This window comes from Dysidea avara, chromosome 3 (assembly GCF_963678975.1).
Source record: "Dysidea avara chromosome 3, odDysAvar1.4, whole genome shotgun sequence".
Lineage (NCBI taxonomy): Eukaryota > Metazoa > Porifera > Demospongiae > Dictyoceratida > Dysideidae > Dysidea > Dysidea avara.
In genome coordinates, this window is record NC_089274.1 from 6,450,262 (window position 1) to 6,475,671 (window position 25,410).

The following is a 25,410-nucleotide window of genomic DNA, read 5'->3' on the forward strand; positions in this document are numbered from 1 at the left end:
AGTTAACTGAACTCTAAATTGATTGCTCTTTAGTAAGTTTTCTATTTAAAAATTTATGTTGATTGCAAAAGTGTTGTTTATAAGGTGCACATGATTTTACATGCAAAACTTCAGAGTTATAGATTTTTCAGTTATCTGACTATATTGCATGGTAGTTCCCAGGAGTTTGGATAGTTAGTATGTTTATACTACCATGCATGGAATTCCACTCTTCCTCCTAGTAGAATAAACACTGAAACTTCTTTCCACTACTCAGGTCTGCCCCCCTAACAGTGTCTTAATCTGTTGCTAGACTATAGCTATATAGAGAGGTTAGTAAAAATCTAACAGGACTATACAAAAACGTAAACTGAATTTAAAGTCTTAAATGTTTAATTCTAGATCTGTTGCCACCAATACAGGCTTTTATTTAAAATTTAAGCCTTCAGGTACCTAGTAGGATAGCATTCACAGAATTAGAATATATGTATTTCTTGTATAAATATACACTGTATTAGCAGCACATGCAGTGCCAGGGGAATATTTAGATGGGTTTTCTGGGGTTTGAGAAACCCCCTCTGAAATTTTAACTTCTATAGTAGCGGGAACACTAGACTATCTTTGTTTGTATGACAGCACATGCAATAATTATATGGAACAAATGGGAACAGAGCTGGGCAGTATAGCCATACAGTGTAATAGGAAACTTACATTGATTCCTTAAAACTTAAAAGTGAATTAATGGAGTACAAGGGTATATGTATTGACCTATGGAAAAAACTAGAGATCAAGCTACTCTATAATAGAGCAATTAGGTGTATTCTAATAGAGTAATCAAAACTACTCTAATAGAACATTCATAATGGAATACTACACTGTTAAAAATGAAGAGTAACCACCACTCTAAAGAGTTCCCAGTGTATATAGAGAGGATTTAACACCCCTGGAGAGTAACCAATACTCTGAAGAGAATAACCATTACTCTGGAGAGTAAGTGACAGCACCTGCAGAGCATGTGTTACTCCTTTAGAGTAATGGTTACTCTCCAGGGGTGTTAAATCCTCCTTATTATGGGAACTCTTTAAGAGTTGTGGCTACTCTTCATTTTAACAGTGTATTATTATGGGTATTAAAGAAAGATATATAGCTAAGAAATTTAAGAACGTGATTTATAAGCTACAGTAAATCTCATGTTAATTAGATAAATTGGATTGCTACAATACAGGGGCGTAGGGAGGGGAGGTTCCGGGGGGGTTCAGGAACTCCCCCTGTAATATTTAGACTTCTGCAAGCAGGATCCTAACACACCATTTAGTGTGGCAGGACAAAATGAGTGAGCAATATAGTGTAATGGCACAGCACAACAATTGATAAAACTTACATTCATCTCTCAGGGAAGGATTTACAGAGGTAACATGAGCCCTCTTCAAAACTTGTTAAAAAGATCGATATACTCTAATAGAGCAGTCAGGTATATACTCTAATAGAGCAGTCAGGTATACTCTAATAGAACATGCATTTAAATATCCATGTCCATATGAAGTTTTTCAGACATTCCAACATTAAATGCAAAACTTAGCATGACCTTATACTGCTATAGCTTTGGTGTGCAGTGTTTAAAGATATAGAGCTCCAGTAATTTATCACTTGTGTTATGCAAAATGAATTCATGCTATGCATATTTGTATAGTTATATTGTTTTGATTTTCATTTGTATCAGTGGATTCATGGCTCCTATACCACAGTGAGATATAACCATCACTTACAGATTACTATATGTGTCTCTATGTGTTATGCTGTCTGTTTCCACTAGGTGACTTTATCTAGTACTACCTTCATCCCAGGGGCACTTAATGCATCATAATTAATGTACTTTTTGCATAAAATATAGCAATTTGCTGAGTTTTGATTTATTAAAATATTGAAAGTCTCTCAGCGGCTGGGGGCTGTGCCCCCAGACCCCTGCTTCTAGTAACTCAATGCTGGTGCTGGAACCCCCCTTCAAAAAATCCTGGCTACGCCCCTGCAATATATGACCATGTACCATCCATAAACCATAAATTGCATTTCAGACTTACAGTGAAGGGACCAAGCATGTTTTAGGTTATCAGTTTTGGAACAATTTAGTGTTCAGGGTTTGCTGCATGGGGGCTGTTTCTCCAGACTCCTGCATGCATGCACCTGTAACTCACTGCCAAATCTGGAAACCACCTTGGAGAAATCCTAGATCTCTGTCAGTTTCTCGCTATTTCTTCAGTTGACTATACCTAGTTGTCGAGCTCCATTCACCTTCCTTCTTTCCTTTTTTTTGCAGATGGATATTACATGCTTCTTTCAAACATGCTTGCATGTTCATACTACATGCAGGTTAGACATATAACATATACCTATGCATATCTATATTGGAAGGGATTGCTTTTAATGAATAAATGAAATGATATACAGTATAGCTACATGCATTATGAGAACTGCAACTATACATGTCATGATGGCACATGCAATCGTATGATATAGAGCTATCACTGAGACTTTTGGCTAAACAGAATCATACATGTAGTCCTAATTTCCCTCCTTTCCCAGTAGTGTTGTTCCAGTTCTCAGTACTGGAACTAACAGTTCCAGCCCTTTTTATTCCAGTTCCAGTTCTAGAATTATAGAGCTGGAACTGGAACAATAATTTTGCTTTCCTTAAGACTGGAACTAGAGCTATAATCTTGCTTTCCTCAAAACTAGAACTATAAAGAAAATTTATCAAGTACTGGAACTAATACTGGAACTGGAATTGGTCTTAACCATACAGTGTTTGCCAATGAGATTTTATGCTCTTTACAAGACCAGAATGTTATATCTACTGACAAAAACACACAATGTAGTGCTGTACGTACTACAACCGTGTATGCAAATGCTAAAACACTGTGTGAAACAAGTGATTAGCTATAATATTAGAAGAGAATGCCAAATGCAATGCTGGCCCAGTCACATTGGTATGTCTGGTTCAGTGTTTGATAACTAGATAACTACAGTATTAGCTATACATACATGAAGCAATTAAACCTGACAAGACTATAGCATATATAACTTAATAGTGGGTGTCCATAGTTTATTTTGGGCTATTGGTAATACTTAAGTTAAATAAGTGTTATAGAAATTGAAGAAAAATTCTAAATGTCGTAGTTCCTGAACTGGAACTAGAACTGTAATACTAAAGGTTATATGGTCCCAAAACTAGAACTGGAATTGTAATTTTAAAGATTATATGGTTCCAAAACTGGAACTAGAATCAGGGCTGCCCAGAGAAATTAAGGGGCCTAGAGCAAAGAGTTAAAGTGGGGCCCCAGAGGCAAGGAGGTTTCCATTTTGAATCACAACTTCACCCAAGCTGTAAGTTGAAGACCAAAAAAAAAAAAAAAAAGGTCATGACCAAACAATGACAATAACTACCCCTCACCAACCATATCTCCCCCAAACAATGACAATAACTACCCCTCACCAACCATATCTCCTTATCTATAAGCTTGCTACACTTCTCCTCTACAGAATACTGTGACTGCTCTATCTGACTGCTCTATTAGAGTATATCGATCTTTTAAACATGCACTGAGATATTCAAGGGGCCCTTTCAGGCTGGGGTCCGGGGCATTTAAAATGCCCCAGTCCCCCCCCTGTGGGCGGCCCTGACTAGAACTGTAATAACTAGCTGATACTGGAACAACACTATTTCCCAGTTTAATAGCCAATTGATACTGGCCACTCCATTTGATAATTATGTTTCTGGTCCACCGCCCGCATCCTTGACTGCTTTATTAGAGTAATCGACTGCTCTATTAGAGTATCTCGATCTTGTATGCAATTTCTTGAAGGGGGGGGGGGGGGGGGGGGGGGAATTTGCCCCAAATGCCCCATCCTGGATCCGCCATTGAATATTATTATTGAATAATGAGCCACATGGGAAAAACTACATATGAGTCCTCGGTCACATGTGACCACAAAACAGGGCTAGTGAATTAACACCTGTGTGGGCATGGCAAGGAAGTGTTGAAGAGAGTACAAAAAATAAGTATATGCATGCATGTACATTAAACTAACAAATAAAGTCAGCCTGCATGGGAAGGAGAACCATACACTCATAGCAATTCCAAGCCATACTGAATACTCTTGGGAAACTGTAATACACAGCCATGAAGTGTCATCCAAACTTTCTGTAGTGCTGCTTTTGACACTAGTGTATCATAGTGTATAAAATATAACAGGTTCCATAAACAAGCTCTCTAACCTATAGAAATGGTGATAGTTACCCAAAACACTAACTTTGAGAGTTTTGCAATAGTTGCAAATGTTCAAGCAATCCAATTCTGTTAGCTAACAGTTGCTGATACTCTCTGCCTTGTTCTGTTGATGTAACCTGGCTGACTGAAGTTGGTGTTCTGAATCCAATGGACAGGTAAGACAATTGAATTAGTGGCAGCATTATAAATAACAATATCTAGACAATTCACCATCACAGCTGGTAGAATTGTGGCAGGGATGCTAAACACTGCAGCACCAAATTATTCCGGTAAGTGCATGGTGACAAAGCCACTGGGCAGCCATTCAAAACATGGGCAGTAGTGAGACATGGGGAATCACATAAGACACAACATGCACTGCACTGGATATTCCATCTACGTAAATTAACAACAGTTGGAAACATGACAAATGAAGCCTGTAAAAGAAAGACTAATGGTAAAGCTATAGGCAGCCATTAAGATGAAGTAATCACGGTCTTGCTCTTGCATAAATGTTTCCCTAACTGAAATGCAGATGTAAGCTCAACTCATGGAGTTGAGGGTCAGAGGAAGCACTGACACAAGAAAGTAGATTTAGTTAGATATATAGGACACACTGGGACAGCAAACTCCCAAGTAATAAAGAATTACTCTGGTGGCAGGAGATGTAGCCACTTCTTCAAGACCATAGATTCCATCTTTGGTATATATAGTACTGTAGATTGTGTAACTGTATCAACACTCAGGTGGAAACACAGAAGGGAAAGAATATAGCTATAATTTCTGTAGATCCAAAGTTTGTATTTTCCATGGACAGACAAAGCATCAGTTGCTGCTAACAATTCCGTGAGACGTGCTATGATTCACTTATTTGCTATTTTCTTAGTAGCACTTATCAATAAGTTAGCCCAAAAACTTTGTGTCTCCTTCTATAATTGATCTAGTGGTGCCCTTTGATAAAGATTAAATTATTGCTAGGTGTCTGGATTCAGTGGAATGGAATGGTGGAATAGAATATTGGACTAGAATGGAACAGTAGTTAAGTAAATTCACTTAGTGGTCACCTCTTTATAAGACCACCTTATAGCAAAGACCACCTCTTTATAAACTTTAATGTCTTAGACTAGTGTTGTTTTAGAGTGTATCCCCATAGGACGGTCTTATTGATGAATTGTGCACCACGTGTTATACCTAGAAAAGCCAGAGTGAGTGATTTATGCATGATACAACAATACTCCCATACAACTGTACAAAAAGATGTGTCCAGAAAACCAAGCAAGCAACTAAAGGAGCTAATATCTGGTGAAGCCAAGAAATGTTATTACAGGCAACTAACTACTTACAGTATAATGTATCCTTTATCATTGATCCTTTATCACTGACTCGTGCAGTCTGACTGCATTCCCCTTTTAACTCTAATTTACTAGTAAATTGGTACCTTTTTCAATAGTCATTGTAGAGGAGAAAAATGTGGCCAAATCACTAGCCAATTAGAGTTACAGGGAATTAATTAGGAATGCAGCAAGTCTGCACGAGTCAATGATAAAGGACCAATTTTTTATAAATTATAGTTAGTTGCCGGTATAACATTCATTATTTGGCCTCACCAGATATTAGCTCCTTAGGTTGTCAGTTACTTTTAGTTCATGGACATGTCATTTTTGTTCAGCCAAGCTGTTTTTGAGGGGGATCTGTCACAGAAAATTGGTCCGGGCAAAAACAGTCCAGCCGGACCAATTTTGGATACCAAAACTGGTCCGGCCAGACTGATTTGTTGACAATTTGGTCTGGCCGGACTAGTTTTGGTATCCAAAATTGGTCTACCCTGACCAAAAGCGGTCTGAGCTTAGCTATGCGTGCAAATTTGATTATATACAGGAGATATCACCTATATACAACATACACCAAGGTGTGGCTCAGCCATGAGGTAAGTCAGTCTGTATGCTTGCAATGGATGGCTAACTTGCACCAGCACTGCAACTCTTTTACTAACCGGAAAATATGTAACTGAAAAATTGGTCTGGGTAAAACTAGTCCAGCTAAACCAAAACAATTTATAACTGTATATACCCCAAATCTGGAAAGCAAAAGAGCTTAACTAATCCGGCCAAACACCTGCCTGTGGGTCAAGCTAATATGCATCCAGTGGTATAAGCTCCTGCTTCGTCCAGACCAGTTTGGTGAACAAAACTGATAGCCATATACTGCATGTAGTTTGGTGCCAAATTGGTGGACTACATTCCAAAACTCACACTAGACCTGAAAATTGGTTTGGCAGCCCCTGGTTTGACCCTGACCAATTTTGTTTGGGCTGGACCAGTTTTGGATGCCAAGAATGGTCCAGCCAGACCCTTGACCAAAACTGGACTGATTTTTGTCCCAGACCAAATTTTGCATTATAGATCACTCTGACGTTTCTAGGCATGTGGCACACTACTGATCAATAAGTGGGGATACACTCTAAAACAACAAGATTGCAGCAATTTAAATATTAAAGGTCTTTACAAAGAGGTGGTATTTGTTAGAAGGTGGTCTTTATAAAGAAATGACCACTGTATGTGAAATTACCTAATTACCGTTCCATTCCACCATTCCATTCCATTCCACTATTCCATTCCAGTCCACCATTCCATCCCACTGAATCCACACACCCATCATTGTCTGCTGAAATTAGCTAAACAGTTTTTTCTCTCTCAGTTCTAGCTAGTTCAAATCACTTCTTCAACATATATGATATTATTATTATTATTATTGTTTACTGAGCAGTCAGCCCTGCTGGTGTGCTCAAGAATCACATAAACACAAACACATTAGGTACAATAATATGATTGGAGTCTAGTTATAAATAGATCAGTATCTGCAATTTCAATTGCATTAGTTGGTAGTATAATAGGAGACGCTAAAAAGTTTCACGTGGCCAAACTGTTTTCCCTGTTGCCAATAAATTAATAATAGCTCGAATATTTAAGGCCACTCCAATTGGTAATTATGTTTCTGGTCCTTTGAAAATCAGTTGTAGGTGCGGGCGGGCGGAATTCAGCAACAAAGCAACAATGAAGTGACTGATCAATTAGAGTATCGCCATTATATTTTATTTATTTATTATCAAGACTCACGGTAGTGAGTCGCGCGGCCAAGAAACTACAAAGCGCACGCCCAATTAAAAGACGCGCGGCCACTACTGTGAGTTATTTACGTGTAGGGCCGGTTTCGCAATATTAGTCCTAAATTACGCAACATCTCTCAATAGATTTGTATTGCGTTACGTCAGTGATAAAAAAATCTTTAGGAGTCGTCATAGTTTTCTTGCGACCTCGCTAAAATAAAAAAGTAACCATCGCAAAATAAAAAATAGGCGTATTTCACTTTATTTCTCTACCTTATGTTACACCTACTGTCACGTTATACCAGTCAACATAGTCGTGTTTGTATAGTCCATCTAGCACTGACATTATCCAATCCTGGTTTGCCTATACGCGTATTTTCTTCAATCAAACCTCTAATCCCTACAATAACTTTTAAAGACACGATGTGGACACAAACTCTAATGCCTGATAAACAAGTTGTGACAGCGTGCTGAACCGTAAGTTCCCTAGGGATGGCGTTTTAAGCAGAAATCTTTTAAATTCCATTTAGTACCACACCCCATGCGAGCGTTTATAAATCGCCAGTTGTCTTATGGTTTGAAGAACAAAATCACTAGCGAAGGTGCTTTAGCATACTCTTCAATTCTCTATTTACATGTAATTTTTAATAGATTAACCACAAAGGCCGGTAAGGTGAATACAAAAGGTAACAAGCCTTTAGGGGTTACCACCTCTATGTAGCGTGTACCATGTAGCTTGTGTTGTGGCTTTCATTAAGTATTATGCACACACAAATGGTGCAACAAAATTTTGTAATGGATTGCTCAAATGTGGTTCGTGGTGTTGTGGCTCGAATGTGTTTCGTGGTTTGCCAGTGACCATGTATGAGTTGGGGTTGTTCCACACAACTTACACAATATTCAAATTTCATGATGGCCATGATAATTTCTTGCCATATGGTAAACATACAACAATGTGTAACAACGTTAATTAACATCACATCAAGACTTGACTAAAAATAGTTCCAACAATAGTGATGATTTCTTGTATGTCAGCATGACGATACTGAGACCTGTAAAAGAATAAGCAGGCACTGAAGTTAACCTTAAATTAAACACTCATGCAACTGACCTGGAACATCGGTCGCAACACCAAAAACACTTGTTTCGATATCTGATGACACAATCCAGCAGGCACTGAATTAAAAGAGAATGTACAAAAAATCAATATGCCGGGCTGTGTCAATAATAGCATGGATAATCAAAATAAACAAAAATTATATCCCAGGCTAAGTGAATGAATAACATAACTGTTGGGTAAGCATGTTAAACCAGAACATTAGGACATTAGTCAAACCAGGACATTAGTCAAACCAGAACATTAGGACATTAGTCAAACAAAAGTACGCTATCACAACTTGGTCATAATACAATGTTTGTACCACTGGACTTCACACTGGTTGCCCAAAAATTGTGCCATTCCGGGACAACAGCATAATATTATGAAACAAATAGTTACTACAACACAGAAGGCTTACTGTTGCACTGTCTACACTGATATACCATAATTTTAAAAACATAACAAGTGGGCATTAAATACAATACACTTAACATCTGGGTACTAGGAAAAAATCACTAACATCACAACATGTAAACTGACCTGGAAATTAACACCCTTGATGCCACTACAGTCTACACTGGATACTTGTTCGAACCCATCAACACTATGCCTGATACATCTGAGTAGATTGACCTGCAAATTCACATCACTAGTATACAGTGATAATTGATAACTACAAAAACAACAATTGCAATAATACAATTCTTCTGTACGTCAACTGACCTGAAATTCATGACACTCAATACCGAGACCTGTAAAAGAATGAGCAGGCACTGAAGTCAACCTTAAATTAAACACACATGCAAACTGACCTGGAACATCGGTCGCAACACCAAAGACATCTTCTGATGAAACAATCCAGCAGGCACTGAATTAAAAAGAGAATGTGCAAAAAATCAATATGCCAGGCTGTACCAATAAAGGATGAATAATCAAAATGAACTAAAAAAAAAATATCACATATGGTTAAGTGAGTAACATAACTGTTGGGTAAGCATGTAAACCAGAACATTTGGTCATTAGTCAAACAAAGTACGCTATCACAAACTGGTCACTGATAATTGATAACTACAACAAGAACAATTGCAATAATACAATTCCTTTGAACGTTAACTGACCTGAAATTCATGACACCTGTATCTTTGTTCCTGCATGGTCTCAACTTACATACGTACCATGATCACATTCAACTGCTAGTGGATAAACCGGTATGACCAGATGGCCTGCAAAAACCAACAAGCAGGCATTAAATACAATACACCTAAAGCCTGGAATATGAAAAATATTATATAAGCACTATTCCACACTGATATAATAATAAATTATAGGATGTTGTGGAACTTGCCTAAACATGTAAACTTGAACATGAGGACAACTACATAATCTGGACACTTGGAATTGTCCAATACCTGATGAACCGCAAGTAGGTACTAATGACATTCACTTCAACATTTTATCCCAGCTGGGTGAATCTCTTGTAACTGAGTAAAAAGGTGTTTATTTTCCACCTGCAACCAAAGTTCTACATTTCCGTGGTTGGGTGTACATAAACGGCTGACCTGGAAAATCAGTATGCCATAGGGATATGGAAATGGTTCCTTTCCTTCTGTTGTGACATTACTTACAGCTGACTGGTAAATGATCATCGATGTCCCCATGGACCCCAACAATGAGTATACCAATAACTTCACAAGTTGGAATGAATTTCCTTTCAACATGTGGTGGAATGAATTTCCTTTCAACATCTGGTGGACAGGTCCAAAAACCCTATCGCACAAACACGGTGAATCAGTGTGTGGCGATGTGACACGTTGCACAAACTTCACTCCTCGTTTCGTTAGCATCAAGACCGGCATATGTCATAGAGTCCCTCAGTATTCTTGACTCTTACTTTTTCAAGCGTTGCTCAAGCGATGTAGTTTCTCACGAGGGGCTCGAGTTTCTCAGTAAAGTCGAGCCGATTAAAGTACGCCTCACCATCCAGTTACATTCTTAAAGCATTCAATTTAAAACCACGTATCACGAGTGTCCGCTTAAGGTAATTAGGGACTTTCCACGAGATTTCCCCTAAATAGATCACGTGTTAGTTGTCAATCTGGTGGTATACATGGTTCAACAATGCGGTAAGTGTACTTTATTATAGTATAAGCTGTCAATGAATAATCGTTTGTGCACTGCTAAACTAAGTTATTTTTGTGTGATAAGCATGCTTGAGGAAGGGTCTGGGGGACGAGACTAATGTTTTGACAGCAGTTGATGATGGCCAGGCAAAGAACTGCGAGAAGAACTACTATGATAGTATGATAGTAGGGAAAAATTCCCACCCCTATAGCTCTGCCTAGGGATATTAACTAGCATTATCTACAGCTACTGTATGTTGCTGATATGTACATTCAGGCCAAGAATAAAGGTGAAAGTGGTAGTAAGGCTCAATCCTATTATTCTGCCTAACAGGCAAGGGAGTCTGAGACTGTGGGGGCATGCTCCCTCAGGAAAGTATAAGTACTACAACTATTTTGTTTTAATTGCTTCATCAAGTATAAAAATTTCAGTCAAAAGGTGATGATTGAGCTCTGGTCTTATGCACTGGTTGGAGTGGTTGTATCGATACTGCACTGTGACATCCTTGAGGGGTTAGTGCTGGCATTGTCCATGGCAATGCTATTTCATCTCCCCGAGTCTTGATGATTGAGTCCTCCATTCCTTTCTCTGCTGCTCCAATCCTGAAGTTGTGACCACGGTGACAATCGAGGCTCTGGTCTTGCATCTATACTGTACTGCAACACCCTTGAGGGGTTAGTACCGGCATTGTCCATCGCAATACTGTTCCATCTCCCAAATACAAGTCTTGATGGTTGAGTCCTCTATTCCTTTCTCTGCTGCTCTAATCCTGAAGTTGTGACCAACATATTAAAAAATGGTTATGACATGATAAATGATTATGATGATAACAATTACAAATGTATTTATAGTTGTGTAGCAACTGTAAACTAATTAGGCACTTGCAAGTTTAATTAGGTGTCTGAAGCATTTAACATGCACAGATATGAGATATATTCATCACGTGCAGGCAGTAAAGATAAATTTACTCTAATAGAACAGTCATACTACACCGTAAATTCATACTTCCAAATTTATGGTGTTATGAAACAATCATTATTATGTATGGATTTTACTGACTCTCCAAGATAATATTCTGCATTAATGTTAATTGCTCATTTCCAAAAAAATTACCTTTCACTGACAAAAATGAGTGATATCCACCCCAAAAACACCTTCGCTGTAAAAAAGGCGCGCCCAAGAAACTACAAGTACCTGGAACCCAATGTAAAAAACAAAAAGAAAAAACAGCTTAGCTGAAGTGAAAAGTAACTGGTAACTTAAAGAGCTGATATCTGAAGCGGCCAAGAATACAATTACTAAAGTTTAATCCATGCAAGAACACCTTGGCTATAAAACAGGTGTATACATGAAAGTAACTGGCAACTGAAATGGCTGATATCTGAAGCGGCCAAGAATGAATGGTCATATACAACTAATTCAAAACTTTAACACTGAACCTTTATAATTCAGCTGTGTTCTATATTCACTCTTGCTGCATCGTAAAGTAATTTCTTTTAACTCTAATTGGCTGGTAATTTGGCCGCCTTTTTTTGCTCTATTATACTGACTATTAAAAAAGGCGGCCAAATTACCAGCCAATTAGAGTTAAAAGAAATTACTTTACGATGCAGCAAGAGTGAATATAGAACACAGCTGAATTATAAAGGTTCAGTGTTAAAGTTTTGAATTAGTTGTATATGACCATTCATTCTTGGCCGCTTCAGATATCAGCCATTTCAGTTGCCAGTTACTTTCATGTATACACCTGTTTTATAGCCAAGGTGTTCTTGCATGGATTAAACTTTAGTAATTGTATTCTTGGCCGCTTCAGATATCAGCTCTTTAAGTTACCAGTTACTTTTCACTTCAGCTAAGCTGTTTTTTCTTTTTGTTTTTTACATTGGGTTCCAGGTACTTGTAGTTTCTTGGGCGCGCCTTTTTTACAGCGAAGGTGTTTTTGGGGTGGATTATTATTTACCTATACTGTACAACTTCAGAAATGAAGAAAAATGTACAGACAAATCATAAAAAAATAATTCAATACAATAAGGAAATTATAGTTTAATTATAGATTTAAATACTTCAAGTGAATTAGAGTCTTTAGCTAGGTTAGGTAAATCATTCCAAAGTGAAATTGTTGCTGAAAAAAATGAGGACTGATATGAGGACTTTGATGCTTGCAATGATAGGAGGTTAAAAGGATGATAATTTCTTGTACTGGAATATGTTGCAAAGTTAGTATACAAATCAAATGGGATATCAATTTCATTGTGGATAATTTTGTACATCATGGATAATCTTAATTTTAATCGTCTGCTTTCAAGTGATTCTATATGAAGTACTATTGTGACTAATTACTTATAATATAATTAATTTTGTTTTTGTAGTGAGTCACTGGCAGCACTTGTCAGTGGCTTTCAGTATAATTTTATGTACTGAAAAACAATAATAAATAAATAAATATAATTTTTTCGTGATTTACTGACTGTTCTATTAGAGTATATCGATCCGTACTATGCACTCTGCCCATTTCTTGCAGGTTTTCACTGATAAAATACAAATTATGACACTTACTAGTAGATAGTTAGACTTAGCATACTTGTTGCAGCTCAATGTTTGTTTCTGAAATCCAGGTTTTTCAAAAAGCTGATGCGGGCATTTTACTCATGTATTTCTGAAATTTCACATTCTCCAAAAAAAGATGCGGGCGGTGGACCAGAAACATAATTACCAATTGGAGTGGCCTAATAGGAGAAAAACTTCCCCACGGTGATCAGGCCACTTTGAGGTAATGCCACTCTTTGGGTTAAGCCACTCTTTACAGTATAAAGGTTACTTGGGTCACCATTTAATGGATCGTTCTCTCAGGGGAGATTACTCGTTACTTATAGTCATAGTTGTGTCGACCCGAGTTGTGTACACATGTGGCCTGCATGGCCAACTGTTATTTCGATTCATTTGCTTGCATCCTGCCATTTAAAAGTTAGTACATTTCTTCTTCAACTTTCAACCCCCAGTTTCTGTTCACAAGCAATCATCAGGTGATGGTATTCATTGAGTGATAATTTTCTTCTAAGCACTTTATGTATCCACCAAAAAGCACAACTCGCTTTTACTTTGCAGACCCAAGTTCAACCCAGGTTGAACCCTACTGCTTTCACCCTTTTCATATGATCACTTTAAATAGTCAACCTTGGTTAATGCATTCATATGAGATTCTTAACCCGGGTTGAACCTTGAAATCATAAAATATCATATTAAGTGAGTTCAACCCTACAAAGCAGTAGGGTTAAACCCTGGTTGAACTTGGATCTGCAAAGTAAAGTGCTTAGAAGACAATTATCAGTCCGGCAATGAATACCATCATCTAATGATTGCTTGTGAACAGAAACTGAGTTGAACCTGGGTTGAAGTAGGCTACTCAACCCGCATTTTTGTGTGTCCATGTGAAAATAGTGTTTGTAGGGTTGAATTTGCTTATGATATTTTATAGCTTCGAAGCTACTATGAACTTGTTAACCCGGGTTGAATGTGGCTGGTTTAAAGTGACCATATGAAAAGGGTGTATATGGACTAATTCCATTAGTGTAGTAAAATCACTGTAGGCAATTAGGATACATATTTCTGATTAGAGCTAAAAGGCTTGCTATCATTGTACAGATGTCATTTTATAGACAAATATTAAAACTGTACATGTACCCTGATAATGTTAGTTGCCCTTTTGAGACATTAATAACTGTAGCTTAATTAATTACTTTGTTTACAAGCAATGAGTGATACTGTATATTAATACCATACCTGTTTCACTGCCCATACAAAAGTCTCAATAGTAGCAGTGAAATTTATCCCGTATTTCACTGGTAGCAGTGAAAAAGTTGTAATTGCAATTTCATTGGCTAGAATTTATGTTAACAATGTAGCACCAATTAGTGTTGACACATGTTTAGTACATAGTGACAAATTGCGTAAATGGCAACGCTAATGCACAGCATGCGTATATGCAGCGAGTATGGTATTAACTGGGAATAGCATGAGTAGCAGTGAAATTTGGGATAAATACCACTCTTGTTGTATTGGAAATGGTAAATTTCACTCGGCTTCACCTCGTGAAATTTATCCCCATTTCCAATACAACAAGAGTGGTATTTATCCCAAATTTCACTGCTACCCATGCTATTACTAGTATGTGCCCAACTGCATGTAAGTATGAATAGTATACAATGTTAATTGTAAAAGACTAAATAGTGGTTACTTGTGACAATTACACTAGTGCTCATCAGCCAGACACTATATAAAAAATAAGGCATAATACTATAAGTACTTGGTGGTGATATGAAGGGAAATATAGTTTAAAAACTATTGTACGTATTGTATACAATTTAATATGAATGATAATTAAAATTGTAAACTAGACAAAACACACGAATGTATATACTATCTAATAATAAAATGGTACATAAAGAGCAATATGTCACAATGAAGCTCTAAGTATTATATGTATGACTACTCTGTGTAATACTCTACAGAAGAGTGTCATGGTGTATCATCATGTTTACTTAATGACACATTTGAAGAACGCCACATCTTCCACAACAAATTCAGGATTATCCAGTATTGATAGTGGAGCAAATTTAGGACAACCAGATGCCACATTCATGTCTGATTTTGGTTGATGAAAACTAGTACTGGTTGGGTTGGGTCTGAATGACTGTACAATGTTGTTGTTACCTTTCTGGTTCACTAATGTCATTGTCACCATATGCTGAAATGGCCATTCTAGTAAAGCATCATATTCTCCCTTCATGATGGTAAGGAAGTAAGATATATAATGTCCCTTGCCACTACCATCACCATCTAAATATACACGTAGACACAGTCTGTACCCAAACCTGCTGGTGTAAAATGGTGCTGAATATAAACTGACAGTCTTTCCTAGTAGAGCATCCCTTCTACGTCTAGTGATATCTGGTATCTTCCATATGTAGTGACCATCATATGAAGTAGCTTGAAGTGTTTGCAAGGTGAGAGACACTTCCTCATAAGTATGATTGATCTCATTAATACTAGCTTGTAAGGATGTTAAAAGATCTTCAACACCAGTTAACCGAAATTTAATGTTATCTTGCTTGTGTTGTAATCCAGTGATTTGTAAGGTGCTTTCTTTCTCCTTGCCTTTGGCTGTCCCTAACCTTTTATGGGTTCTGTCCAATTCAGTATGAAGCAATTGTTTAATTGCTTCATAGTCTTTGTTAGTGATGTCATATTTATTCTGATGAAATTCATCAGACAGATACTTGCCAACCAATGACAGATGATGCTTTACATATCTCTCCAAATGTGTTTCCAATTCTACATTGCTGATTACAGATTGACAGCCTAAGAAGGCAAACAGGCAATGTAGACTATTTTGTCCAGTAGTTGCCTTCTTTACCAGTGAGTACTCAGAGTTATTGTTAGGATTTGGTGTATCTATCTGAAAGCAAATGATAAATAATTCATACAGCATCTTCCTGTAAAACTTATACTTACTGTACTCCTGGGAACAAGATCACTGAGATATTTAACTTGAGCAGGAGTAGCAGTACATTTCCTTTCATGTTCCTGTATACAATATTGATAGTAATTTGTGTTATGTGTTGTAGTCAATACTTTATATTGATAGTTAATATCCTACATTATACACTAGTGTTGTGAGTAATACCTTCTGCTCATCATAACACTCCTTTTCTGTACGTGACTCTCTTCTATACTGACAATGTTGTAAGTGATCATCAATTTGTGATCTTGTGATCTCCTCACTACAACCTTCATTGGGACATGATACCTTGACTAATTGACACTCCTCCTTTATGTGATTCTGTGTGATGATGTATATATACATTTAAATATTTGCTTAGCAAATACAGCAATTATTCATATGATAGAAAAAACTATAGTATATTCACGTTGAACTGAATCCTAAAAAAATATTTAATAACTCATGGATGCAATTACACATGATCTTGAAATTTACTCATCTGTAGTACTGTTTGATCCGCTAAAAATATTTCAAAATCTTTTTGTTCAAATGTTTGACATAATATTTATGGTCAATCAAACTTTTCACAATACATTTCCTATGAGGAAGCCATATAAGTATAGTGTCCATTACAACCCTTTCCTGAACTTGTAATGGAGCCAAACTGTACATGTCTGTTGTTGACACCTTTGCTGTTATCAATAATCATCTGGTTGGCTGAAATGTTAGCTCTGTTAAGAAAAAATCCACTTTTAATTTTTAGCTGTTTTTCAGGATTCAGCTCAACATGAACATACTATAAGTGGGATTTTTGTTTAGCTATGCATGTCACTAACCTGATAACAATGATATTCACCAGTCCAACTGTTGCATTGAGGACAAGAAATAATCAGATAATTGATCTCTTTGGATATCGCCTTATCATGGAAATACTATACATGTACAAGGAAGAATTCATGCATGCAACATGTAAAAGAATTACACTTACCCCCTTAAATGCGACTTTTCCCTTGCATTTTTCACAGAAGAACATCTGAGCACTGCAAGTGTAATAAAAGGAAATTACAAGTCATTCTGCCTACTAAAATGTGTGCAATACAAGGGCGGATTTAGGGGGGTGCTTTGGGGGCTGAAGCACTCCCCCTCCAAAATTTTACAATGAGCAAGGTAGGAAGCTTCTAGAAGCTGTAGTACAGATGCAGTTGCATTTTATGCACATGTATGGGCAATGAAAGATGGAAAAGAGCAAGGGGAATAGTTAATCTTGTCCAAGAATTACTAAGGGGCTCAAAGTTATTCTTTTCGAGTAAGTCTTACCCTAGAAGCTGCTAAAATTGAAATACTCTAATAGAACAACCATCATTAAAACTATAATTTTCAAGAAGTTACCAGAGTGTAAGCTGAAATTAAACCTATTCTTCTAGACCTGTGCACTGCTACCCTCACCATTGTACCAAACATCCTGTGATATACCCATCACTTTAGGTAAAAGGTTTATACCTTTAATGTACTAAATTGTATAAAACATTATTAATTGAGAGTCTATTCTGCATGAAAACAACTTTTTCTGTCAAATAGTTTAAGTTATTTAGGCTCTGCTACAAACTTGATTCTTGGGTTGAAATGCTTCTCTTGCAAGTAAAACAACAGTCACTGTCATATATAATAGTGAATTTCTTAGCATTTAAGTTCACAATTAAGGCTAAACATCTGAGAGCTGTTTGTTTCCCTTACTTGATCAAATCCCATGCTACATTTATCTAAATCTAGCAGCTTCTGGAGTTTGCACTATCAAATCCCTTGAAGCTCAACTTTAAGCTTAAATTATACTGCAACATTTAAGTTGCCATGCATGATCACTGTGTGCTAAAAAGGGGTTAGTTGTGGCCAAAAACTAGTCGTATTTGTAGACTAGTTGTAAAACAATTATGGTGATGGATGGATCCATCATTTTAAAAGTTAGATTGAAATAGCAACCTGCACCACAGAATAGTGGCTATATATGAAGTAGATCCAATCCTGTGTTTTAAATATTCTCCTTGACCTTACATTCAATTAACTATACCCTCTTTATTCTATTTGACACTTTATTCTCCTTGAAAAGCCACTATTATACATTTTCTCAAAATCCAATAACAAGAAACAGTGTATAGTTCTGTTTTTTAAATTAAAATTACTTCATTTTTCTTATACTCACATTTGGTTAAAAATAGCTTCTAGACTCAATCTTGTGATAGTCATTTCCAAAAATTTCCAGGGGAGTATATATACCACCAGGGCCCCCTAGCTGGAGAATTCTATACATGCTGAGTGCATGTGCACTCCACACAGTGGTGAGTCTACTTGCCCTCTCCACTCACACTTACCCTCTCTACTGTTTGGACAGCTAGTGTAGTTTGAGCCATGAGACTGTAAATTATGCTATACTTCAAAGCACTAAATTTGATCATGTGCAGCTGATATCCATTATGTTCCAATACTATAGTTCTTTAAGATGTTAATTAGTCTAAGATTGAATTTTAGATCCTGGCTGTGCCCTTAGTTTTATAATGACAAACTGTAGGGGAATGCACATAAATAAAGTCACATCATTTTTCACTCAAAATTACTACCAATTTCAATCTCAGTAGCCAAATTTGCTAAATCTTCCTGTGGGGGGCATGCCCCCAGACCCCCCTAGATAGACATGCTCCACATGCTGAGTGTGCTTTGCACACCAGTGTATCAACTTTCTTGCCACATATATTAATGTCCATGTTAGCACCCTCCCTTCTGAAATCCTAGATCCGCCCTTGCAATACAAATTTTATAGCACAATCAACTATGCACAAGCCAGATGTATTTTCCTTCTTGCCATCCAGAATGAAATTATGGAGCAATTACCATGGAGAAGTCATAGGCATAGCAAGATATTTTTAGATGGGGGCTCTGTTCCAAGCTAGGTACGTATATACAACAATGTAAAAAGCATACTCAATGCACAAAGCATGATACCTCTAGTGGGGTTTGGGGGCACGCTCCCACAGGAAATTTGAAATTTTAGTGTTCTGAAATCAATTCTGAGGGCAATTTTACACATTGACTGTTCTATTATTAAACAATCTATTAAAGTATCTTAATCTTTTTACAAACTAAAATCAATAGGGGCTCCAGTCCCATGCACCCTGGTTGCCATACCTATATGCCAGAAGATACAGTCAATCAGCCATCTATAAATTGTTTAAAGGACACATTATTGAATCACTTTAATTAGCTAATTTATCTTTTTTTCTCATGCATGATGATGTATCTGTGTAACCTACTGATTGACTGAATCCTATACACAGTAATAAATAAAAAAATAGACATGTATATAATTTTCACTTTACCTTATTGCACAATGCTCTAATAAACTTTGCTGCTTTTATAGCCAGCTTTATGCAAACCAAAGGTAGTCCTGGTTTGGCAATATCATGAAACACCTTTAAAATTAGCAAAGTTGTCATAAATGTGACACAGTTATGCAAAATGGGTATATATTCCAAGCACATCAAATCCTGTGAACTTGAAAATGCATTAATTTTAATTTGTTTCAAGACACATATAATTTTAAACCTGAATTGTTCTCTAAACTAAAGTTGGTGCTCACCTATATAAACAAATTTCAAGGCTATATCTCTGCAATCTGAAGTTATGAATTATCAACGTTGGTATATCGGATGTGTGTATATCGGATGTGTGTGGAAATTCCCCTCAAATTCAGCCATTATCAATTGGTTTCCATTCACCTGAGCCCTCCCAGTGCAGTGAAGCCCTTTAAACACTGGAACTGTTCATCAAAAAAGTGCTTTGATGTAAGATAGAAAACAAGTGAGTTATATAAGACTTTCAAAATATTCCATATACATTTATGGACAGTTCAAGCATTTACGTGAAAATGTAGTACAGGAAGTGAACACATGTTTACCTCTTTTATATTACTGTTTTTGATGGGGGGGGGGGGGGGGCTCAGGTGAATACTATAACTGCCTTTACTACTGATTTTGTACCCACACACTTATACAGCTATTCTATAGATGCATGAAATGGCTTGCTAAATTTTTACTGTGTGTGGACTGCTTTTTGACAGACTTATTGTGTTAGCTATATATTGCTGCTGTGTGTGCACACAGGATAAACTTCAGAATCATAGACAGTTAATAAGATGTGCAGTAAAGTATGCATGGCATATACATTATTTGAGGATAGGGAATAAAAGTCCAAGGTTATACTGGATGGCAGGAAGCACTATAGTACTGTGAGGGCTATAATAGAGTATAACCAGGCTGGTAGGTATAGAGTAGTTCATTTTTCTATCTGACTTCGTGGGGTGTGGCGGATAAATAATCAATATAACATGTACATGTACATGCATGGCACATCATGTGCCAATGTCAGGATATTAGCCCAACAATTGTAAATTCCTTGTTTCCTGTCCTAGTCAGGCAAAAAAATACCATGCGGGCGGGTGGCTATTATTTATTGTTAAAATCTATTATTTAATATTAAGGATATTAAAGGGAGCCCATTAACTCCTAATTGCTTTTGTCTCTCAGATTCAGGAGAGCTAGATTCAATGTTAGTTGTGATTTGAAAGATTTTACTGGGATTCAACAAGATTCAAACCTCTAGAAGGTTAGATTCGAAGTGTTGCAGACCCCTCATGTTTCGTGCGCAGCTAGAAAGGCATTTGTCATGCTCATGGTGACACATGCTAGCACTAGCCCACCTAACTCTGTACCATCAACTTGAATTTTCAGAATGTTTCACACACATTAATAGACAATGGGACTTGTGTTCATAATGTATCTCAAGTTTCACCAAGGCTTTACAGGGAGGCTTTACAGGGGGAATTAACACGAAACTGCTGCCCCACTATGGGGCATTTGACGATCGTTCATTAAACGCCCAAGTTTTTTTTGTTGTTGTAACTTTCTATGCTATGTCAAATCCTGAGTAAATCTTCATGTTGCAACTGGGGCCAACAGTGGGGATTTGACACAATAGGTTTGCCCTACTATGGGGCATTTTACATTCAGCTGTGTCAAATCCCCACTATAGCCCCACATATGTCTGAGGGGGGTGGGACAATACATCGATAGGTGCATTATGATTTGTCAAGTCGTGCTAATTCTATAGACTACAAGACTCGTTTTGTATACAAGGTCACATATGGTTTCCAGCTTAACTCGTCGTGTGTTTCATGGACCCATCTTCCATGCATGCATTTCATGTGGTTCTTTCTGCTTGAAATCGTATAGTACACCCTAAAACCTTTATATCAAGTTCCTGACTAGCTACCTCTAATCTTGCAATTGTATTTGAACAACATGTAGCTAGTTTGCATACATCATGCACATATACATAATCTAGCTATTTAATATAATTATGGCTATATACAGTAGCTATAACTACGTACCTTTGTTGTTTGAGCCTTCGAGCACATGGAGTACAGATTTGATGTCCACAAGGAAACTGTAGGGGACCGTTCAGAAGGTAATGACAGATTGCGCACTGAAACTTATTCTCTGACGTAGAGATCCGTTGCATTGAATTGAGCATCTTTGACTGGGGTAGTGACACACTTTGCAATTAAAAATATGAATAGAACAAGTAGCCAAGCTGTAGCTAAACCTTTATAAACTTAACTTCGTTCTACGAATGAGATCAGACAAGATTCAGTGCATACTTTTATATAGATGTAGTGACATAATGCGTTATGACATATTGAACCCCGTGACTTCTGCAGGCGTCATAACCAGAACATTCGAGACCCGCAGGGGGTAATTGATCGACGGTACATCGGATCTCGAGCTGTTCGGCAAAAGCCCTATCTGGAGACTGGATTACAAGAAACTCGAGTATATGTACATGGTATAAGTTTATTTACAAGTTGTATTATGCACCTATATCAATGTAATGCCCGACTACCACTGATACGGGCTGAGGGTGGGGAAACTGGTCGGGGATGGTGGGGGAATTGATCGCTAAATTTCCCCGACTTACTGGGGATTTGTCTTCACTAAAGAAATTCACTCAGACAGCAAAGGTATGTGCTTTGAATTTAGGAAGGAGTGTCTCGGGTGCTAGCTATTACGTGTTCATACTAGAATCCACTCCAACTAACCCGATCACTAGACCATAAACGAGGGGTCCGTAACGCAGTACTTAGATTTGAGATTTGAGAAATCTTAAGAAAGATTCAAGATTTAGACTGAGATTTGAAAAGATTTTAAGATTTCAGTTAAGATTTGAAATACTTTTAAATACTATGTTGTAGTGTTGTGGAGCCGTGTTCTGTGCCTGGTATGAGTCGAGGTACGAGTCTACTGAAGAGGCTACTCTTTAGCTATTGCAATACTGCATACTACCAGCAATAGAGCTTAGTATATGTGGCTAATTTGCCTAGTTAAATTGGCGGCTTTGCCTGCTGACACGTAGCAAGTTAGCCTATAGCTAATGGAACTGTTCCCAATGCATCTATACAGTTACCTCACATAGTAAGTAATCATGACTAAGAGCTAACTCTCCTTGTAGTGATCTCAGTAGTGATGAGAAAATGCCTAGATCTTGAGTTGTAAATACTTCATTTGTACTGAGCAACCAAGATAGTGACATAGCAAACTACTTCAGTGCTGGTCACTGTAGCTAAAGCATCCAATCGAATCAAATAGCCCTGCATGCACACATAAGCTCAGTAAATCTCACACTAGAGTTGGCAAAGCTTAATTATACTATTATTAACTACTACTTTGCCCTAGATTTTCATGCCGCACATGTATAGCTGTATTATAGTACTGTATGCATCAAATAATATGTCTAAAATCATCATGTTTTGCCATGTCCATGCAAGTTGTGTACATTTTAGCTATATCATTATTTAGACATCTCTTGCAACTGCTGACAGTTGGACTGCATAATTGTCTCGATAATTGTGTACAGGAACTTCAGCATATCAATGGTGTAGGTGACTTCAGCAAATGTGGAATATACCACACAATTAGATTTTACACATAGATTCCACACTTATATATAATATAACTTATAGTGCAACTGTCTTTGAGACTGTCTACCTGAGTTAGCAAAGTGATATGGACATTGACCCATTGAGATATAAATGATTAGCTAGCATGCTTGTTAAAGTTTGTGCGTGTATTGTAAATTGTATGTATATACATACGTACATGAACTCAGCTAAGCGAAGGCATCAGATGCGTTCATGCATTTCAAGGTATCAGGTATCAGATGGTATCAGATGCGTTCATGCGTTCAGCGCAAGTATATCAACTTCCAAACTGGTAGTGGATAGTTCCTGAGGTTGCTGCTCCATCTCCTGTTATCTTTCACTAAACAATAATAGATGAGATAGTAATTTAATCTGCTCGAATCTGTTCAGCTAAGAGTGTGATATCATTTGGACACATTACTTGCTGGCATGGTAGAGTTAAGCTTACACATTACATAGTGCATGTTGCTACATAGCTAATTATAATTGGACTAAGCTTTCATACCTGAGCTTAATGTTGTGGGATGCTGGCACAAGATACCAGTGCAGGAATATTCAAAAGCATGCAAATTCTTTGTAACCAAAACCTTAAGATTTCAGAGACTCCAGCCAGCCGTGTTGTGACTTGATCCACAGCCACATACAATCAAGACATGTACCTATGGTTATGGAGCCATAGCAGGGATTATTAGTCTTCTCTGTATTCTTCTTGCCAGCATGTCTCTGACTCCCTAAACTGACAAAGGCTTTCAGTAGCCTTCACAGCTGAGGTCCCATATGAGTGGGATAACAAATTAAACTACATAGCAAATATCACTACTCATATCACTAAAAGCAGGGGTCCCACATGTGTAGCTAAACTTTTCATTTGCTGCATGAATGTTGGCTAGTCTATATCGAGGTCTATACTATATCTAGAATATAGAGATTGAGATGTGCTGATTATAATTACTGCATGATGATTTTCAAGAATGTGAATATTGACGAGACGTGCTAGCTACTCCTGATTTAGCTAAAGAGCTCACTAAAGAGATGTAGCTGTTAGCTATTGGAGTTTTATCTTGGCTATTATGTCAGGAGCAATATGAATCCGTACATGCACCATGCTCACTCTTTTCACAGGTGTGAATTCAGTATGTAGACTCACCTAACAAAGATCCGAGTCAGGGTCACTAACTAGCTTGTCCCAACGAGTTCGTCAAGTAGCTAAAGGCGTTGCGAAGAAGAAACAACCTCGGGCGGAACAACTGGCTATATCTCTGGCAATATACGTAGACTGCAAGAACCCAATAATCACACAGTACACGTGGACGAACAGGCCTAGGTGCAAGAATACGTGTTAACAAGCAAGAGCTTGAGTAAAATATCCAAACGTTTACTGAAATTTACTAACAAGAAGATTAAGATTTGATTGTGGTAGTCTCAGATTCAAAGATTTCAGCGAGATTTTAAAGATTGTAAAAGATTGTCACGAAGATTAGGAAGATTTTAAAGATTCCATGGATTTTAATGGATTTTGCAGATTTCACAGAGATTCAGAGATTTGAGAAGATTCTTGTAGATTGCATGGGGATTCCAAGAGATTTGAATCTCGGATAAGTTAGATTTAAAGCGTGGCGGACCCCTCGACCATAAATATTAGTTTCCGTAGGCTCTAATATCTATGATTAGACCAACGCCACACAACCGTACAAATCCCCTCCTAGCCCCAGTATTCCCGAGGTTTGCAGGTCCGGCGAGACTTGGTCGGGGTTTGCATCGCCAGTATTCCCCAGTAGGTGGGGAATTGTAATTTTCAGTTTTGCAAATCCCCACCTCAGCCCGTGTTAGTGGTAGTCGGGGATTACACTGATAGGTGCATTATTTCACACACTGTATAGGGTCGGCTCTATTTATTATTACTGAGCAGGCAGCACTCAGTGCTGATTAGCTCAGGAAAAATTTAGCAATTACAAACATAGTTACAATGATTACATGCGTACAGAAGTTAGGACTTATAAATTTGCTGGATTTCATTAGTAAATTGGTCAATGTTATCATGATCAATTAATCTGGGTGGTAAAGCATTCCAATCACGAAGTGATCTGAAATAAAAACTATGCTGGAATATGTTGGTGGATGAAGTAGGAAGAATGTAACGTCTAGGATGATATTGTCTAGTGGCTCTTTCCATTTCTAAATAGTAGGATAGGATAGATAAAGGGTACTCATTGTGGACAATTTTAAATAGTGTTTGTAACCTACATATCTTATGACGTACTTGGAGACTTGGCCAAGAAAGCTGTTGTAACATATTTGTGATTGAACTGTATCTAC

At 37.4% G+C, this 25,410-nt stretch overlaps 2 protein-coding genes across 11 annotated transcripts; both read right to left on the minus strand.

Moving 5' to 3' along the window:
- Window positions 1–8,249: 8,249 nt before the first annotated feature.
- LOC136249092 (uncharacterized) lies at window positions 8,250–10,767 on the minus strand. 7 transcript variants are annotated; one of them, XM_066041013.1, is made up of 9 exons: window positions 10,271–10,767; window positions 10,009–10,216; window positions 9,859–9,957; window positions 9,568–9,672; window positions 9,262–9,317; window positions 9,173–9,201; window positions 8,990–9,122; window positions 8,462–8,526; window positions 8,250–8,402 (listed from the first exon to the last, which is right to left on the minus strand). In XM_066041013.1, the coding sequence occupies exons 5-9, from the start codon at window positions 9,289–9,291 to the stop codon at window positions 8,327–8,329; spliced, it is 333 nt and encodes a 110-aa protein (XP_065897085.1). In that variant the 5' UTR covers window positions 9,292–9,317; window positions 9,568–9,672; window positions 9,859–9,957; window positions 10,009–10,216; window positions 10,271–10,767; the 3' UTR covers window positions 8,250–8,326. The 7 variants fall into 7 exon arrangements, 5 of the variants coding, with proteins under 5 accessions (XP_065897085.1, XP_065897083.1, XP_065897084.1 ...); XR_010698045.1 differs by having other exon boundaries at window positions 8,990–9,082; window positions 9,262–9,517; window positions 9,795–9,957; window positions 10,009–10,767; XR_010698044.1 differs by having other exon boundaries at window positions 8,990–9,082; window positions 9,262–9,517; window positions 10,009–10,765.
- Window positions 10,768–14,805: 4,038 nt separating this feature from the next.
- On the minus strand, window positions 14,806–21,735 carry LOC136249111 (TNF receptor-associated factor 2-like). Of its 4 annotated transcripts, XM_066041042.1 has the most exons (8): window positions 21,508–21,634; window positions 19,699–19,896; window positions 19,439–19,531; window positions 17,059–17,110; window positions 16,907–17,002; window positions 16,254–16,409; window positions 16,082–16,153; window positions 14,806–16,025 (listed from the first exon to the last, which is right to left on the minus strand). In XM_066041042.1, exons 4-8 carry the CDS (start codon window positions 17,101–17,103, stop codon window positions 15,105–15,107), a joined length of 1,290 nt encoding a protein of 429 aa, XP_065897114.1. In that variant the 5' UTR covers window positions 17,104–17,110; window positions 19,439–19,531; window positions 19,699–19,896; window positions 21,508–21,634; the 3' UTR covers window positions 14,806–15,104. The 4 variants fall into 4 exon arrangements, with proteins under 4 accessions (XP_065897114.1, XP_065897115.1, XP_065897113.1 ...); XM_066041043.1 differs by lacking the exon at window positions 19,699–19,896 and having other exon boundaries at window positions 21,508–21,646; XM_066041041.1 differs by lacking the exons at window positions 19,439–19,531; window positions 19,699–19,896 and having other exon boundaries at window positions 21,508–21,735.
- Window positions 21,736–25,410: the final 3,675 nt, after the last annotated feature.

Bases quoted from the DNA above. Each gene is read 5' to 3' on its own strand.
- LOC136249092 (XM_066041013.1), bottom strand. From the start codon at position 9,291: ATGTCTTTGGTGTTGCGACCGATGTTCCAG. The intron at 9,202-9,261 runs GTCAGTTTGCAT...ATTCTTTTACAG, and splicing joins TGTTGCGACCGATGTTCCAG to GTCTCGGTATTGAGTGTCAT. The intron at 8,403-8,461 runs GTCAGTTGCATG...ATTCTTTTACAG, and splicing joins TGTTGCGACCGATGTTCCAG to GTCTCAGTATCGTCATGCTG.
- LOC136249111 (XM_066041041.1), bottom strand. From the start codon at position 21,650: ATGCTCAATTCAATGCAACGGATCTCTACGTCAGAGAATAAGTTTCAG. The intron at 16,154-16,253 runs GTATTACTCACA...TATTGTATACAG, and splicing joins AGTGTTATGATGAGCAGAAG to GAACATGAAAGGAAATGTAC. The intron at 16,026-16,081 runs GTAAGTATAAGT...ATTTGCTTTCAG, and splicing joins ATCTTGTTCCCAGGAGTACA to ATAGATACACCAAATCCTAA.